Consider the following 18275-nt stretch of genomic DNA (forward strand, 5'->3'; position numbering starts at 1 on the left):
TGAGGTCTTTCCTTTCCTTGGCCATTCCTCTGCCAGCTGCCTTTGCACTGGAAAACCAAAGTGTGTGATCACAGGTGAAGTAAGGGATATTTTTTCCAGTGCAGGGTGTAGAGTAGTGATGGTAAATTTGATTCTTTTTACTGAATCGGATTTTAATGAGTCGCTCACCAAAGTGAATCGGTTTTTTTGAGTCATTTGATTCACTGAGTCAGTTGACCAGAGAGTGCAAAAAATTTACATTTTCACTCAAACTTAATTTGTCTCTCTTTTCATGTAAATCCCACTGCTAAGATGAATGATTCTAAAAAACAACCCAACTATTTTATGGAGCATAAAAGAGCAAAAACATTTCTAAAATTAAGCAATTTCCTATCAAAATTGCTTAATAAACATTTATTTTGTTTATTTTTATTTTATTAGTATTTTCCTTAAATGTGTTAAATATATATTTTCTCATCTAAATGTCCACTGAGCTGTGAGCCAGGGGGCGGTAATGCGCCTTAACATTGGTTGCCAACCAAGAAGAAGAAGAAGCTGTGAGCCAGGAGGGAGGGAGTGAGTGAGTGAGTGATTCGTTCGCTCGCTCTATGATTCAGCACAGGAGGGAGGGGGTGAGCGAGTCCTGAGTGATTTGCTTAAGCTTACGATTCAGCACAGGAAGGGAGGGGGTGAGTAGCTCAAATGTGTTGTTAGCATGTTAGCAGAGCGATGCTACTGTGAACCGAGGAGCTATTTTCTTGATGTGAGCTTCTACTCAGGGTTTTTTCTTCCAGTTCAGAGCAGAAATGCTTTTGTTAAGAAACTGGCTGTTGTTTTCTTCCCCCCCGCAATTTTAATTATAAGCTAGATATATTTCTACTAAGCAAATTAGTTTGCTAACAGAAACAGGGATGAGTCAGTGAGTCAGTTGGGCTTGTGAATCATGATTCACGAGTCAGTAAAGTGATTCTCGAGTATTGAACGATTCGTTCACGAATCGAACATCACTAGTTTAGAGTGCTCCATTTGGTGATAGTTGTTGAACAACATTTCTAAGGATGTTGAAAAAGACAAATATTTCTGTTTACTATTAGGCAAAATCATCAAATAAATCACATTTTCAACAAAAGTTAGAGCGAAGGCACAGTTACAGGGAAAATGTGTCTGTCTGTGACTAAATGTACTGAGGTGAGTAATTTGCTATCAGCCTGCTTATTGATTCATTGTACTGATGCTACAATGATTTGTACAAATTTTGGAAATCTACAATAACATTTCTAAATAAAACTGATGATGTACAATGTTGTCAAACCACCTGATTTATAATATTGTTACTTAAGAATAAGAAAAGTAACAGTCTTCAACACTTGCAGATAACAAACTCACAGACACTCACCTCACGCTCGATGATACCGAACGCATCAGCAAAGAGCTCATCAACCTCCAGGATACTTACAAGACTGCAGTGGAAACCATGAAGGATGCCAGCAAGCAGGTGGACAGTGAGATGAGCCATCAGACACAAACCAACTGGGAGCTTGAACACCAGACAAAACGAAGCAATGACTATAAAAGTCAGATGGAAAAAGTTACAAAGGAAATTGAAGCCATGAGAACACGCTTATCAATGCTTAGTAAGACCGGTTTCATTGTTTCTGTATATGATAAAATTGTAAAAGCATAATGATTTGTTTCATAATTTTCTATAAAGGTGGTATTATTTTTTGGAAACAGGCGATGGCTGCAAACACTGTCCTGCAGGATGGATTTTAATGAACTCTGTATGTTACTACTTCCCCTTGAAGTCAAATGAATTCAAAACATGGAAGGAATCCAGAGATTTCTGTCAGCTGCAGGGAGGAGATCTTATAATCATAGACAGCCAAGATGAAGAGGTTTGTTAATATTTCTGTGGAGCAGTTTTCATGCAGATTTCTGAAAATTTATCTTTGGTTTTGTTTCTTTTTTTGTTAGAACTCCACAGTCAATTATTTGAGAAATCAGCTACTTCCGTGCAACTGATATAAGATGCGGTAACCTGAACACAGCTTCAACCGTCTGTTTGTTGAAAAATAGTAACTGTAACGGCGTTGTAACAATAGGAATAGTAATTAGATTACTCATTACTGAAAAAAGTAACGCCGTTTCTTGTAACGCCGTTATTCCCATCACTGGTCTTTCCTCATCATAAAATTTAGATTTTGTGGTAACAAACACATTGATGGCTTACATAATTGGGATAAAGAAGTTAAAAATATGTACAGCTTCTGAATTTAATGTAATTAAAAGATAAAATTCACAATATGCCCGCTCAAGTATTCACCAGAGAAAGAGAAAATGAATTAATTCATTTACTATGTCCCAGATTTAGGGGCTTCAACACAGGACTTGGCCAACTGGAAATCAGGCCGAGAAAGCAAAAATACTTTTAAAATTAAAATAGTGTTTACATTTATTAGTCAAGTTTGACTTTATATCGAGACTTAATGAGATAAAGGCAGGTTTCAGATCAAGTAGACATGTCAGGTGTGTGTTTGAATCAATGCCTTTCGAAAATGTCTGTTTGCTCCACTCATTGCAATGAAATGTTTGTAAAGCATTTTAAAAATATATAAATATTTTCCCGTTTTTGTCCGGACCAGATTATCAAATCAAAGCAAAGTAACAACTGAAAGTAACACACTGGAAAAACAAAACAAAAAACGTGACTTTTGCCTTCAGGCCCCTACCCTCCCACAGCTATCACCAAATTCGGAGTGCGCATGCGTTGATTTTTGTACCGCAACATGATTGGCAGTCTGATGTTTTATGTGCTCTACTATTTATCACGGTACCTGACCGTTCGACCCTCAGGTAAATCTAACAGTGGATTTGCAAACGTGTCTGAACTTGTGATTGTCGGCTGAGCAAATACGGACTGAAAAAAAAAAACTACGTATGTATTTCCCCAGACACGCTGCCTGGAGCTAATAGTGCTAAAGTTTAGTTAGCACTTTTTTTGCTGTCTGCTTCACCGGCATGAGGTTTTTGGTAATGTTTCCCGTTATAAGCTCAGTGTGACACACGTTGTGGTGTCCCCAATTTGCCAAAAGTTTCCTCTTTGTGAAAACGGTAACGAAGAACATATTTAGCTGTTGCAGTATAGCTAACTTTATGAAGTGCTACATGAGTTAACTTGCACCTGTTCTTGAGGTCTTGACGCCCCCTTGTGACGCAAAGACGCTATCACATGACTTTTATGGTGTTGTTTATGTTCCGTAAGCACGTCTGTGTTTTCATGGGTTGTCGTTGACCTCTTAAAGTATAAGGTTTAGTAACTTTTAGCATACCTGCTTTCTTACTGTATTCTTGGCTTACAGGGGCCTCAAAAAAGGGCCTCCCTCCTGCCGTGGTTAATGACAAAGCTGCGTGGGATGCCAAAACCCGGAGGTTCACCGATTTGCAGACAGAGCAGCTGGAGCAGCGGCTCCGCCCAACCGGTGGTTCGAAGGGAGAAACGAAAGAAAGGGTAAAAGATCCAAGCCCGGAAGTGGAAAAAACTACAAGGAGCAACATGGACAAAGAACCTCCAACGGCTGTCCCGGATAAAGATACAATGAGTGACGGAAACTCAAACATTACTTCAGAAGTACCATCTGAAGTAAAAGAGGAAGAAGCGGGGAAGAGACATGGAGCAAATCAGGAGAACCTTCAAGATTCAAAACAGGAGGATAGAGAAATAATTACCCACCTTAAGGTGCTGCATATGGATGCAGAGGATGGGGGAATCTCACCAGCAAAGGAGACGATGCCAGAGCAAGCACTCGAGGAACAGTTAAAGTGTCTGCAGACAGAGGACAGCATAAAAGATACTGCATCTCAAGTACAGAAACAAGCCATGGGAGAGTCTGGATCTCCAGCTAAGAAGAGCACACCGGAAATGACCAGCTCAGCAGAAGACCAAATTCAAATACCATACATGGAAAAGTTAGAGACTACTTTTGAAGAGTGCTGGGATGAATACATAGTCCCATCTGCAGATGAGCCACATGATGGAGTCAGCATTTCCGAGACGGTGTTTCCCTCCCTTCTCTCTCATCCTCAGGCCCACTTTAAGCTCAGTGAGCAGCACCATGCACAAACCAGCTGGCACTTCCCTGCAGGACCTGGTCTCACAGAAGAGGTGCAGTGCCCACTTATAACTTTTCCTTCTATGAGCTATTACCCTCCTGTAGAGCCAGCACTTCCCTTGGAAGGTGAGGATGAAGGCTATATTTTGTTTTTAATTTAATATTTTTACTTTTTTTAAAAACTAATTTACAGTTCAGTAACCCGCTCCATGTATATCTGTCCTTCTTCCAGTGATGTGGAGAGTCTGGGTAGAGATGGATGAGAGTGCTGCTTCAGCAGAGCCTGCCCTCATACCCTTCACAAATGCCACTATGGACTTCACTGTAATGTCCTACAACATCCTTGCTCAGGACTTACTAGAAGCCAACCAGCAACTGTACACACACTGCCCCCTGGAGGTGCTGGATTGGCATTACCGATGTAACCTGCTTTTAAAGGAAATAGAACAATGGCTACCAGACGTGAGTCATGTCAAATTCATGTTTCTGAAATTTAACTTGCAAAATTTTATATCTAATGTTAGGTGTCCGCTAATACTCTGTGTAGATTTTGTGTCTTCAAGAGGTTCAGGAGAACCACTACCATGAACAGCTGCATCCTGCCCTGTCTCAGATGGGTAGGTCAGCTGAGACAAAACAGTGGAAGAGTCATGTTGGGGGATGTTTTGACAAAGATGTTACACATATTCTGTTCATGTTGTTGATCCAGGCTACACTTGTGTGTACAAGAGGCGTACGGGAACCAAGACAGATGGATGTGCTACTTGCTTTCGTAGCAGCTTCTCTCAAGTGGCTGCCACTCACCTAGAGTTCTTCAAGCCTGAGACGGAGCTGTTAGACCGGCACAATGTGGGCATTGTTTTGCTTCTTCGGCCACTGGTCAACCGGGGTTCACAAGTGAAGGAGGTGGGCTCGCCACTCTGTGTAGCCAACACCCACCTGCTTTTCAACCCCAGGAGGGGGGACGTGAAGTTGGCTCAGTTAGCAATATTGCTGGCTGAAATTGACAGCGTGATCAAGTCCTGTAAGGCTAAAGGTGAACACTGTAACGTAATAATGTGTGGAGACTTTAACTCTGTCCCACACATGCCTCTGTACCAGCTGATCACTACCAGCCAACTCCACTACCAAAACCTGCCAGCATGGATGGTAAGAAAATATAAACTAATTAAGTAACACCTTGTCTCGATTTTTATTTATTCATGCCTCAGTAAGAGTTTCTGTATTCACTGACAGGTATCAGGTCAAGAAGATCTGTCATATAAGGCCAATTGCCACAGACTGTTGGCGCCACTTTGGCCCAGCTCTCTGGGAATCACTGGCAGCTGCCAGTACACTACTGCCAATGAGATATTTGAGAGACAGAAATCAGGTAAGGTTAAGTCAAGTGCACTGTTACTATAGTAATATTGATCCATAGCGCATGTCTCATTCTTCAGTGGTATCTTTTCTCCATAATTTCTATTGATGCTTGATGATTTCTTCTTCTTGCGTAGGGAAATGTCAGTACAGCCACGACTTCATGCTGCAGCTGCGCTACTGTCCAGCTGCTTGTGTCCGTCCTCAGGGCCTGGAAGAGATTCCAGGGGTGACTGACATCACACCAGGTAGTACAAAAATACAATACAGAAACTGCACTCGCATTTTCATTTAAAGCTCCTGATTTCCTTACCATGATATGTTGATTCTCTGTTCATTTTTTTCTTATTGTGCACAGATGCTTCAAGGGCAAATCATCTTGATGATAAAAGGTCAGTTTACCACAGAAGCAACAGACAATAAACAACATAGTATTAAAGTTACTGTAACTGAATTCTTTCTACCATTTAGAAAGTTACATATCACACATGGAGCTAATGTATGATGTACAATATTATCAAGCTTACGCTGATTTTTAGCTCCATGTTTTTAGTTTTAGACTCTCCTATGGTAGCTTTACATGGTTTAAAAAGCCCTTATTTATGTTGAAGTGAACCTCGGTGGAGAGCTCTGCATCATCCGCTGTCTGAAAAAAGTAGTTTTAGCTCCTGTCACTTTGAGGCCACCTTACCTTTAAGCCCTTTGTTCTGTTTGCTGCCCTTTGTAAACAAAACATTACGTAGCAGATGTATGGTGCTGCTGTTTACCTGGTATCTAGTCGTTTACCTGGGATGACAATATTAAGGATGTCCACACTGAGCCTAAGCTTTTGGGTCACACGGATCACATTTCAGTACTGTGTAAGCCTCTTTACATTTCTTTATATTTCACCAGGAACTTGGGAAATGCAGAGATTTATTGAAATGCATACAAAGATACAAAGTTTGTTCAATTCTAATGAGCTTTTAAAGTCAATAGTTGGTATTCTTCAGCACTCTATTAGGCAACTTTATTGTAATTTATTTAAGTGGTCTTTATAAATGGATCTTCAGGTGTTTTGAAGGACATTCAAAGCTCTTCTTTGGATGTTGCCTTTTATCTCATTCTCTGTCAAGATGATCCCACAGTGCTTCAGTGTTTTTCTTCATATCCAGGTATGCTTATACTGCATTGGTACTATGTTTGGGGCTGTCTTGCGGAAAATTCTAGCTTTTGTCAATCAGTTGCCTTCAGATAAGTGAGGCACAGTGGGTGAAAACTTCACAGTATTTTTATACATGCATAATTCCATTGTTTTGACAAGATCCCCCAACACCACTGGCTGAAATCCCACGACAGAGCCTTCCTGTATTTTACAGACTGCTTTAGAGGCCGTTTGTACCTCTCTTCTCCCTCCTCTGTGCATATTAATAATGGTTGGGGTGAGAAATTTCAAATTTGGATTCTCATCCCACAGCGTCATGGTGGTTAGGACTGTTGCCTCACAGCAAGAAGGTCCTGAGTTCAATTTCACCATCAGGCCGGGGTCTTTCTGTGTGTACTCCAGCTTCCTCCCACAGTTCAAAGACATGTACCGTAATTGTCGGGCTATAAGCCGCTACTTTTTGCACAAGCTTTGAACCCTGCGGCTTTTAGTCAGGTGCAGCTTTTCTATGGATTGTCCATGAGCGGATTTGTTTTGTTTGTTCCGCTGTTGTACGGCACTACGTTGCCTGGCGGAAGGATCGGGGTTCAAGAGTGGTATGTTGGTCACATGTCCATCCGTCAGGCAACGTAGTGCAGTACGAGGTAGCGCGAAAAACGAACTTCAAAGTAGCGCTACGCGTTCAGCTGGAGGCGTGGATGACGAGCGGCGATAAACTTGCGAAAAGCAAGTTATGCCCAACTCCACCATTGGATTCTGACAGCGTGGAAAAGTGTGAAAACATCCACGATCACCAACAGATTTCGAAGGGCTGGAATGCTGCATGATGGAGAGGAGGACACCGCCACGGCCCTTCTGAGGGTGTTCGACTCTGACACTGACAACGAGGATTTCTTTGGTTTTGAAAGTGACAACGAAGGAGAGAAGAAGAGTGGATGACGAAGCCATCCTGAGCCTGTTTGTATCCGACACTGGAGGAGAGGACTTTGGTGGTTTTAGAGCGCAGGAAGAAGAGAAAGATGGTGGTGAATGACTGACTTTTCTTCTTGTTAAAGCCGTGTCACTGCACCTGAGCCTAAAAGGTAGTCCGAATCTATTTTTCTGGTGTGCTGTAGGTTACTGTTATGTACTACATTTGTTACTCATTTATGAAGCACAGTACATGTTTTGTACTTGTAATTACCGCTACTTGTACATATACCTAAAAAGTTATGCAAATATGTACCCATAACTTGTTTTTCAAAATATTAATAAAAGTGATGTCTCCAAACAGCCATCTCTTTCCTGACAATTCGCTTTGTGCATATTCTCTTACATATGATAAGTCAACATTGAAACACCTGCGGCTTTTGGTCAGGTGCGGCTAATGTATGTACAAAACAGGATTTTCCCCTGATTTTAGCTTGTGCGGCTAATATTCAGGTGCGCTCTGTAGTCCGGGAAATACGGTAGTTAGCTAAGTTAGGTTAATTGGTAACTCTATAGTTAATTGCCCATAGTGAGTGCGAATGGTTGTCTGTCTCTATCTGTTATCCCTGTGACAGACTGGGTATACATTACGACAGCTGGGATAGACAAAGATAAGTGGAAGAGAATGGATGGATGGATTCTCATCCCACAAGACCTGCTACCACTGACTTTCAGTCCAGTTCTTGTGTAATTTGTCATTCTTCATCCTTTTGGTATGGTAGCTACCCTTCCAGTAATTGTTTCTGATGAGGCTTTAGCAATAAGGATCGGCTGAAGGGCCATCTAGAATTTTTTTTCCTATTTCTTACCAAAATAATTTTCAAATACTGTCCATTTTCTGTTGATAGTTTCTTTTTGACTTGTTATTGCATCTTTTTTTCTGCACTTGTGCCGTTATCCTATTTTCTTTTTAACGACACACTGCACACTCGGCCAAGTTTTAGGCTAATAGCTTTTTGAAATTTTGCAAAAATACAGTACTATGCCTGTCAGACTTGTTATCACTGGCACTTTTTGTAGATTCAGCTAAAGAAAGTACACCTAATTATGTTTTATGTGACAGACTGCTAGCAACAAGGTGCCTAAAGAAACATCCCTTGAGTTTTTATGCTTCAGGGATCCATGGGTCAGTGTGAAGTGGCTTAATAAAGACCAAAAGATATTTATCTGAAAATGGTCTGTTTCAAGGACTGGACTAAAATGAGTAAAAAGCAGCCAATATCCAAGTAAGAACTTTTTTTTTTTTTTTTTTTTTTGTTATTACTTTATTCTGAACAAAACGAGACAGCAACTTAGAAGAGACAGATCCAGGACAAGGACATAGATGACTTAAAAACACGGACGATACAATAATTGAAACACGGGGGATATAGGAGCGAGTGTAGAATTTATAATGTGCAAGGAACCTCAATGTGAGAAGTGTCTTTAACCAGAATCTGTCAGTGATCAGGTGAAAGATGGTGGGATGTGGCAGCCCAGCAAGTAAGACAGCTGTGCAGTAATCTGGGTCCAAAAGGGCTTCATGTAGGTGCAGAGCCTGATTGCATCTCGGGGTGTTCTGAGAGCACTGTATGCAAGTATCGGTGTCGCTAAATCCAATTTTGCAAAGGTGATGCCAAGAGTGAGATGAGTAATTCTTTTTTTTTCTTTCCAAATAGTTGAATTGAACAAGCTATAATTGAATACAAAGTCTGGGTTATTGAAGATTAGTGACTTAGATTAGTGGATGGTCTAACTACAGAGTGTGTGATCTGATATGCATCCCACCAGAGTTGACGCTATTGTTATACTTTGGAAGCATTTATGTTTTTTAAGAGGCTGGGTGATAAGCGGTAGGTCTGACAAATGTATATCTTTACCAAGTACTTGTTTGGTATCTAACCAGATGGTTTCATGTTGGGAGTGCAAGTATAACTTTGAAAGACCTTCAGAAAGCTTGGAGAACTACTGCTCAAGAACACTTTAAAAACACGAAAGTGTCATTTGAAGCAAGATATCCAGAAAGGAGGGGGTGGCTCAAGACTTTTGCACAGAACAGTACATATGTTGACCTAATTGCATCTTTGGCCAAAACTAATGAGCATCCACCACTGTAACAGGATAGACAGATGAAAGATGATAAGTAACAGCAAAATATGTCCACTGGAAGTATAAATAAGATCTATTAATCATTAATTCTATGGTTTTGCAGGTTCAGACACACAGTCCACCATCGGTTAAACCTAGAGTCGGTTTATAAGCACATTCTCCCAGGTTCTGGAAATCCAGAAGTGACAACCCTGCATTCGGAGGTCGGACACACAGTCGACTACATCTTCTATTCTCCAAAACATGTTCTTACTGGTCGACAAGGTATGAGGATGTCTGACACGAAGAATATTTAAGATGTTCAAGCTCTAAATTAATTATTTGTGACATTAAATATATTGTGTTGTTTATTGTTTCTTTTCCTTAGCTTGTGCTAGCTTTCTGAACGATGGCCTGAAACTCATCGGGTCTCTTTCTCTTCTGTCTGAGGATGTCTTGTGGTCAATGAATGGCCTTCCCAATCACATATTCCCCTCAGACCATCTCAGTCTTCTCGCTAAATTTCAGCTGGACCTCAGTAATGCTTGACGGGAAGAACTGTGATTGAATGTTGGAACATATTTTCTTTCCAACTGTTCATTTATACAGGTTTTTGTTATAAATACATTTTTTCTGCTTCACTACTGGCAACAAAATCATAGTTTTGCAACTGAATAGACCTTAATTTCTTTTCCCAAATAGCAATGTAAATAATGGCCACCATTTTTCAGTCTACTTTTTTTGTGCTTTTCATTAGATAAATACTGAAATGTCACAATTCTTTAATGATGCTTTAACAGTTTCTTTTAAAAATGCAGCCATTGATTGCTTTGTTGCTGGTGTGGAAACTACATGGACCTGTTCATGTTGCTGTTGGTGAATGTTGTTTTGTTTGGGGTGGGATTTTTTTTTTTCTTTTAAATTTAGTCTTGAAACTATGAATATTTTTTAGATTGTTAATAATGCTGAATAAATATATTCCCTAAATGTGTGCATCTCCCTGTGTTTACTGTCTGGTGATGTCTGGATGACATGAATTAATATTTGTGTGGTGTTGATTTATTAATGCATGATGAATCTTAGTGTGAAAGGGTAAAATGTAGGCTGTAGAGTGTGTCATCACCCCTGTCAGTATGCTGTTTAGATATATAGGGTTATGATGAAGGAAAACCATGAACCCCTTACCTCTGCTGGTATGATTTTGTTTACTTTGTGTGAATTGCAGTTAAAGTTCAGTTCATCATATACTAGTGCAGCCCCTCGATTAACCCACTGTTTGAGACGAGTCATTTTAAGATAACATACTTTATTTCTCCCTAAGTTAGGACATTCCCTTGCCCTGCTAGCTGCTTGTCCTGTGTGAGCACACCATGATTATTATTTCTACTAGGAGTAAAACTATAAATAGATTATTCAGTTTGGGCATGGTCTTACTTTTTCAGCATTTTTTCCAATTTGAAGGTATTCTGAAATCTAAAAGTCCAGTATGTTGAACTCTGCCATCGCAGTATGACAGTGCTTTAGTTTGCTGAGGCTTGTGTTTCCCCTGTTATAGAAGTGTTTGCTTTGTATAGTAGTCCTGACAGAGATGGTGTTTAGAGAGCTCAGTGCGCTCTTGTTATGTGCCTCTGTTCTGGAAGGATCTGCAGTGCTCATTATGAACTGCTGATAGATAGAAAACCAAAAAATTCCCTGCCTGGCACAAAGACACCAAATTACAGTGTGTCTCCTTGTTAAGTATAGAGTTTATGATCTTGTTAAGGATTAGCAGACATTTTAACCTTTTTTTTAAGCAAGGTGTTGCGTAATCTCCAGGCATTCAAAGTTTTTTCTTTGGTCATTTGCTGCTTTTCACAAATTTTCAGTCCAGTCCTTGTACCTGACCCGTTTCCTAAACCACATAACACTGACCTATGACTTATTCAAAGCATAAAAAAGGCACGTAATTCAAGCAACGAACCTGTCTTGTGTTTACACATTATAGAAAGCTGAGCAAAGAACCAATTTTAAATTCTATATTCAGAAACTTTGTTACTAGAAGCCTGTCACAAAAGCAAATTTGTTTCCAGTTCTTCGGTTAAATCAAGGAAAACAACAAAAACTTGGGATATCTCAGTATAGCATACAGTGTGTTCTTAAACAGTCTGAGGAACTTGGACAAGTAGAAGACCAAAGACGTGTCAGGCCTAAAACTGTATCTACAGCAGATAAGCACCATCGGAAATTCCTTTAAAAAATTGGACAAATTCAACAAAGACTTAACCAGGGTCCAAGAGACCCATCTAGTGTCATAAAACTGTCCACAACTTGCAGTTATCACTAAAAAATAGATATACAAACACACTAAACCACTGCCTTAACTTTCTTGTTGGAGGTAATAAAAAACCCATAAAGATGTGTTGCCATAATCAACGTGACTCTTTATTGTGATTCTGCAAATCAACAGTTTTTGATACAAAACAACCGTGTTATAAGACATGAGAATGGACAACACCTACCGTAGAGATAAAAACGTTGGCTGCAGCAACATTTGAAACAGGGTGATAAACAATTAAGTATTTACGGGTGATCGTCAACAACGAGGGTATAAAATGACGGCATTTCCAATAAAAAAATACAAAATGCAGGTAAAAGTGCTGTAAACAAACTGCTATACACTTTTGTTTAAATGGAAGTCAGTTACTTAGGTTACCACTTAAGGCAAGTGAAGCATTTGATAAAGTTGCTACAAATAAAAGTACAGTTCACACAAACTCGCCTCGTTGTTACTTTACAATAAATGCAGCTGCATTACTCATCGGCTTTAACTCATGTGAAAGATGTTATATTTATCAGTTAGAATAACTGATGACACGTGTGTTTATGTTATAGTGATTCAGACGGGCAGAGCTGCTTTGTGTTTAGTCGGGCAATAAGAATAATGGGTTAGATGTTTTTAAAAAAGTGTTTATCCTCCTCTTTGAATTATCACACAAGGCACGAGGGAAGTGGTTTGCAAACTAGTCACTACACAAGTAATGGTTGCCCAGCAGAGTCTAAGTGGATATATACTACATGACATTTATTTGCACACTTACAGTACAACTAGACAGATTGCAGACGAGCCTCGAGAGCTTCTGTAGACAGCACAGGGACCTGTGATATGTCCAGCAGCTGAGCCGGTACTTTTTGTCCAGCTTTAGCTTCTTCGCTTTGTTTTACCAAAACTTTTTCAGTCATTTATAATGTTTACATATTACTGCACTTGTGCCCCAGCTCTGTTTTATGTTGGGAGCACTGCCAGCACCAATTTCTATGCACAGTAACTGCTACAGAAAAATACTGTAACAACACAGGGAAGCTGAATGAGGCGTTTGTTTGCGAGGAGTTGCTGGTAATCTATTCAACACTGAATCCTGTGAACGGGCCAGTGTGTACAAAAAAATAAACCTTAGGTTAAATCACTGGCCCCTGGAAAATATCAGATTCACGTCATATGACATGTAACACATTAACCACCACTTCCATGATCTAAATCTAAATCTGTGGGCACAAATTCAATGAGCAGCATTGGAATCTGTGAGCAAGAAACAAAACAAAAGGGTAGGAAGGCATAGAGGGGTACCTGTGTGTACAAAGCTCAGATCAGCCCCAAGCATGAGGGAAATTTATACACAAGTCAACTCTGCTTAAAAAAAATAAATTCTGCTTCTGCTTCTCTCACGACCTGATTCGAGGATTAGAAATCTCTCGGCCCTACTGTGATTGGTCACCGTAAACACAGTCATACCCACATGGAGATTCTTGTACTGTCACTGACAGCTAATATTACAGGAAGTCCAGAGGCGGCGGAGTTAATGGAGACTCCAAATTAAGGGTCCACATAACAAATTCAAGTAAAAACATTTTTGTCAAGTAACATATAAACATTGTAAAACTGGCAGGGAAAAAGTGCATTGTAAGATTTTCTTTAGCCTATCCAAATGAATAGCATTCCTTAACTTTTTAAGCCTGAATAGGTAAGGCTACACAGTGGGTATAACTGTTTTGCAGCAAAACACTCAACTCACACGCTCTGCCCTTTGTTCCTGATTGGATCATTAAATTGAAATTTAATAGAAGTGAAAACATCAGAGCAGGCGTTTTTCTTTTTACACTGAGCTGTGGTTGCACCTATAGAGCATCCATATTTCACTGCTGTAATCAGATTTTTAAAAATTGATATTGCATTTTTTATGTTGTTGTACCATTATGCAGCATACTGACTGTTTTTATGCTGCATTTCTTTTAACCAAAACACATTTGAAAGATGATGTCACTTCACAGCTTTAGCTGTGCCATAGCATTAACCTGTATGAGCACGTGTGTCCTCCAGCACCAAGCAGAAACGCTCTCAGACACATGTCCCATTCTTTGCCTCTCCCTGTGTTTTTTGTTTCCAGCTTGCAGCTGCTTCCCGGTCATTGAATTTGTGCATGAGGACTTGTGAGTGGGTGGCAGTTAATATGTGCACGTGTGGAAATAATCAAATTTTCTAATGAACGTGTTCTGTTACGCTCGTATTCTATGGCAAAATCTAACACCCTGTGTGGCGCTTTGAAATCTGCTAATTATCTAAAAAAATAAAATAAAATCTTCCTCAGACTCGAATCTGGTATCCGTTCATATCTGTGGAGGATTTTTGTTCCAAAACCTTCTTGTCTCCAGAGGGGCTGCAAATAAATAAATAAATAAATGTTAGAAACAACAACGAGGTTTATTCATATAAGAAGCAAACTGTGACTAATTTAGAAGCTCCTTCTTTTTGCCTTCGATCATAAGACATCTCCAGCGCAAATACTGAGAGCTATGCAGAGCATGTGATTAATCATACCGCCTCTCAACACGGCTGATCCTCCGTATGGGGCTGCCTGGTCCTCTGAGGGGTGAACCCATGCTGTTCCTCCTATCTTTGGTGGGAGATGGAGGTGCAGGCTTTCCTATCTGCAAAACCACAAAAGAACATAAGAGCTTCATTCACTTGAAAACATCATGAGTGAGCTACCAGTGCTTTCACCATTACTCTGAGTGTCAGTGGCTGAAGTATGTCTCTGTCTTTAATGTGATTGTGTAATGCACTGAGTGCACAAGATCAGCTACTGATGGACAGAGCCACCCTTGAGTAAAGCACTGCAGAGCAGCGTCAAGTCATTAGTTTTATTATACACCGAGCTCAGCATCCAGGCTGCCTTCATTATATGAGCATCAGAGGTGATGAGAGAACAGCATTTGAGAGAGATTGCTCTTCAAACAGCAGTTCAAATCAGTGTCACCACGCATGAAGAGAGAGCACGTCAAAGGGAATTTGATAAGCAGAAAGGGCAGTCCACCTGCGCCACTCTACCTTTAGCCTCATGTCTCGAGTATGTCTCTCCAGCTCCTTCCGTAGCTCCTCCTTGGTGAGCTTGTCCACATCAAGTATCGAATGTTTCCACTCTATCTGCTCCACGCTGTGAGGATCGTGGGAAACGTACTGGCCAATCTTGACTTTTCGTAAGGTGTGCCAGTAGCCCCTGTATGCTCCTTCAAACTCCTGGACCAAGTCCAGTAGTGTTCGAAATTCCAGGGGCTTAAACATGAGGTCCTCTCTTCGGCTCATGCCCAGCGCTCCGAAGCGCCCCCCGCTGTGGACTCCCAGCACAATGTGGTGGAAGTGGTTCCCTGAGAACTGAGATTTAAAGCTGAGGGGGAAGCGCTCCACGGCAGGCATGTTGTTGGTGAGGTAACTGCATCAAGCTGAGTCAAGGAAACGTACAACTGACCTTCAAATCCTAAGTCTAAAAAACGTCTGTACAAATTGATCTAAAACCGGGCATATAATGGTGAAGCCTGCTGCTTCTTATTATGTAGAAAATCCATCTGTTTTGTTCCGCTATACTAGATAATATCTGAAGCCAAAATTTGATGAGAAAACATACGGTAGATCTGCCAAAAAACAAATTTATGAATCCATTCTGTCAGGCTCCACTGGAGTGAAGCAGAAAACAAAACAGTAACACTTTATAATACGGCCGTGACTAAAGGTGCAATCCCATAGCAATTAAATGGAATTTCATTGAATTTTATGCATATGTATTGATGTATCCATTAATGTTTTAAAATTACTGTTTGTTTTTTCACTAAACTACCAGGAAATTATGCAGTACTTAAATTTACATACAGTATAATTATTTCTTGTTTACCTACCCTTAAGTATTTGTGTAGAAATATAATTACATTGTAATTTTAAATAAAATTAATTGAAATTTAATTTAATTACAGGGTAATTACGCCCTTAGTCTCAGGCTGTATTGTAAAGTGCTGCCAACAAAACAATAAATTAAGACCTGCACCACGTCCTTTGTGGTCATAAAGATACATTCCCAAGATCACTGCCTCCAGACATTTGATTGGCAGAGCCTCCCGCGTCATCTCCTTAGCAATGTCCATTAACCTGCGCAAAACAAACGAAAAACAAGAGTACCATTTAATGTCATTCTGAGTTAGGGGACAGCAGCCTACTGCACTACCAGTTACAGGAACACATTGTTATTGATTTCATGAAAACAAAAGCATTGTCATTGAGCCAGGGAAATAATATTGGCGCTACTAAATCTAATAAAGTGAGGTCAGGGAAAGTGTTTTCCAGCCCTGTGCTGATTGACACACACTCCTACACACAAAGCCCTGAAGTAAACCAGAGAGATCCATATGCATGCACTCACAGCAACACTGGGTAAATATTAAGAAATCAAAGACCCTCATCCCAGACATCCTGTGATTGCTGCTGTAAATATCTGTGACTGAAGAACTCCTTACGCAGTAAGAGGGCGGCTTTTCTTTATTTCAAAAAACTGCGTTCCTGTGTGATTGTACCTGTAAAGCACAGTTAAGGTCATACTGCGAGAAGGCAACATGACAAATGTTTTAAGAGAAAGGAAAAGGCAGCTCCTTAAAGTGCTCTGTGGGAGTCATAGGCTGTTGGTTAATAATGGATGAAATCCTTCTCTGGCTGGAAATCAAGCTTTCACCTAATATAGCATCTGTGGTGGCCTACATTATATTTCAGCTGTCTGGCCCATATTTTAAACTGTGAAAAAAACAGTGGGTCAGTGGGATTCTGCACTTTAACATCCACATTTCCTATGATCGGTGTGTAAAATCTATAAACAATCTATATAGTCTCAAAATCATTTTAAATGCACCCTGTTATCACTGATTTAGTTCTAACCGGCTTGCTCAAAGGATACTGCAATTCCCTGATGTACTTCTGTATGGCTTCCAGGCGCTGTGGGATAGTGGTGGTAGGCTGGTATGTAGGCACACTTGGTATTGGAATCTGTGGGACAGAGCATCCGAACATCTGCATTACCATAACACAATCCCAATATTCATTGCAGCTGGTGAATGTAGCATTGTTTGACCTCTGTGCTCTTCTGTTTTGTATAACTAATAGCAAAAGTAGCAAAATAGAAATTTCCTGTGCAGGGAAGTTTGCACAAAACACGCATTATATATTCAGTGCTGTGCGAGCAGCTGCATTTCCTTCCTCCTTCCTTCGGGCTTTACCTTGGGCAGGTCAGTGGCACCTCTTATCTCCTTCGCCAATGCTTCACCGCTGGGATGGATTCGAGCCACATGGCGCCACATCCTCTCCCAAGTCTCCTCATCCACCGGGAAGCCACTTCTGTTCACATAGAAAGGCACCCCTCCATCCCTCAACTCTTCGTCGCCTTCATCCTCCTGCTCCTCGTCTCTCTCCTCCAATGAGCCAACTGTGGCCAAGAGCATCCCCTCCTTTACCAGGAAGCCCAGCAGAGTTCTGGCACAGAAACGTCCTGACTGATGCCTTTAAATCCTTACACCTTGATTAATCTGCTTGCAGGTTTAAGTAGGTGTCCACGACAGATGGCCAACTCATGACACCGAGTGGATTATGGCATCAGTATTTCATAAAAGAAAGGCTGATCTGCTATAATTAATATTCGCCTGTGTCACAGCACGTAAATATGAGGCAGTGGTTTAATAACGTGTATTAAAATCGTACTGCAATAAGTATTAGACACTTTGAAATAAACAATAGTAGACTAAAGGCATTCAATGACCAGAAATTGAAATAAATAAATCGAGACAATAAGGCTACTTAAGGTATAAAATGCTTGGCCTTACTGTTAATGTTCATCAACAACCAAACACAGGCCAGCCAACATTAACACTCTCGATGCGAGGATTGACTTTGCAGACAGCAAAGTATAAATTCCTAATTCCCCCTTTCGTTAGAGGTCATTCACGCCACAGACATCCAGCAAATCGCCGCTCTCCTGCATTTCCATCTCCCCGGCGCTGCTCACACGTCCGCTTTGTCCGTTTCACCAAACGATTTCCGTCCAAGTCCGCCGGTTCATTGTTCACACAGATGCTCTTCTTGGCTTCAGCGTCTGCGGTTATTCACATCCAACGAGCTACTCAGACACTCCCCAAATCTCTTCTCCTGCGCATGCTCCCTACTTAGCGGATGATCTCAGCAGGGGTACGATGATGCATTTAGGTGCTCCTCGTAAGCTGTCAACCTGAGGTCTGCTTTAGCTTATATTTCAATTTTCCAATTTAACAGTATACTACAAGTAGAAAATAAGGAAATGTACTTCTTG

At 40.6% G+C, this 18275-nt stretch overlaps 2 protein-coding genes across 5 annotated transcripts; one reads left to right on the forward strand and one right to left on the reverse strand.

The window, feature by feature from the left end:
- Window positions 1-18: 18 nt before the first annotated feature.
- On the forward strand, window positions 19-10614 carry angel1 (angel homolog 1 (Drosophila)). 4 transcript variants are annotated; one of them, XM_026152073.1, is made up of 11 exons: window positions 19-74; window positions 1353-1613; window positions 3339-4214; window positions 4321-4550; window positions 4636-4705; window positions 4798-5237; window positions 5325-5460; window positions 5585-5695; window positions 5806-5839; window positions 9752-9912; window positions 10016-10614. In XM_026152073.1, exons 2-11 carry the CDS (start codon window positions 1454-1456, stop codon window positions 10174-10176), a joined length of 2379 nt encoding a protein of 792 aa, XP_026007858.1. In that variant the 5' UTR covers window positions 19-74; window positions 1353-1453; the 3' UTR covers window positions 10177-10614. The 4 variants fall into 4 exon arrangements, with proteins under 4 accessions (XP_026007858.1, XP_026007856.1, XP_026007857.1 ...); XM_026152071.1 differs by lacking the exon at window positions 19-74 and adding an exon at window positions 645-668; XM_026152072.1 differs by lacking the exon at window positions 19-74 and adding an exon at window positions 1055-1167.
- Window positions 10615-12026: 1412 nt separating this feature from the next.
- vash1 (vasohibin 1) lies at window positions 12027-18130 on the reverse strand. The gene is made up of 7 exons (XM_026152895.1): window positions 17194-18130; window positions 16875-16963; window positions 16444-16500; window positions 16004-16078; window positions 14990-15371; window positions 14480-14589; window positions 12027-14318 (listed from the first exon to the last, which is right to left on the reverse strand). Exons 1-7 carry the CDS (start codon window positions 17413-17415, stop codon window positions 14246-14248), a joined length of 1008 nt encoding a protein of 335 aa, XP_026008680.1. The 5' UTR covers window positions 17416-18130; the 3' UTR covers window positions 12027-14245.
- Window positions 18131-18275: the final 145 nt, after the last annotated feature.

The sequence above is a fragment of the Astatotilapia calliptera genome, chromosome 19 (genome assembly GCF_900246225.1).
Source record: "Astatotilapia calliptera chromosome 19, fAstCal1.2, whole genome shotgun sequence".
NCBI classification, from domain to species: domain Eukaryota; kingdom Metazoa; phylum Chordata; class Actinopteri; order Cichliformes; family Cichlidae; genus Astatotilapia; species Astatotilapia calliptera.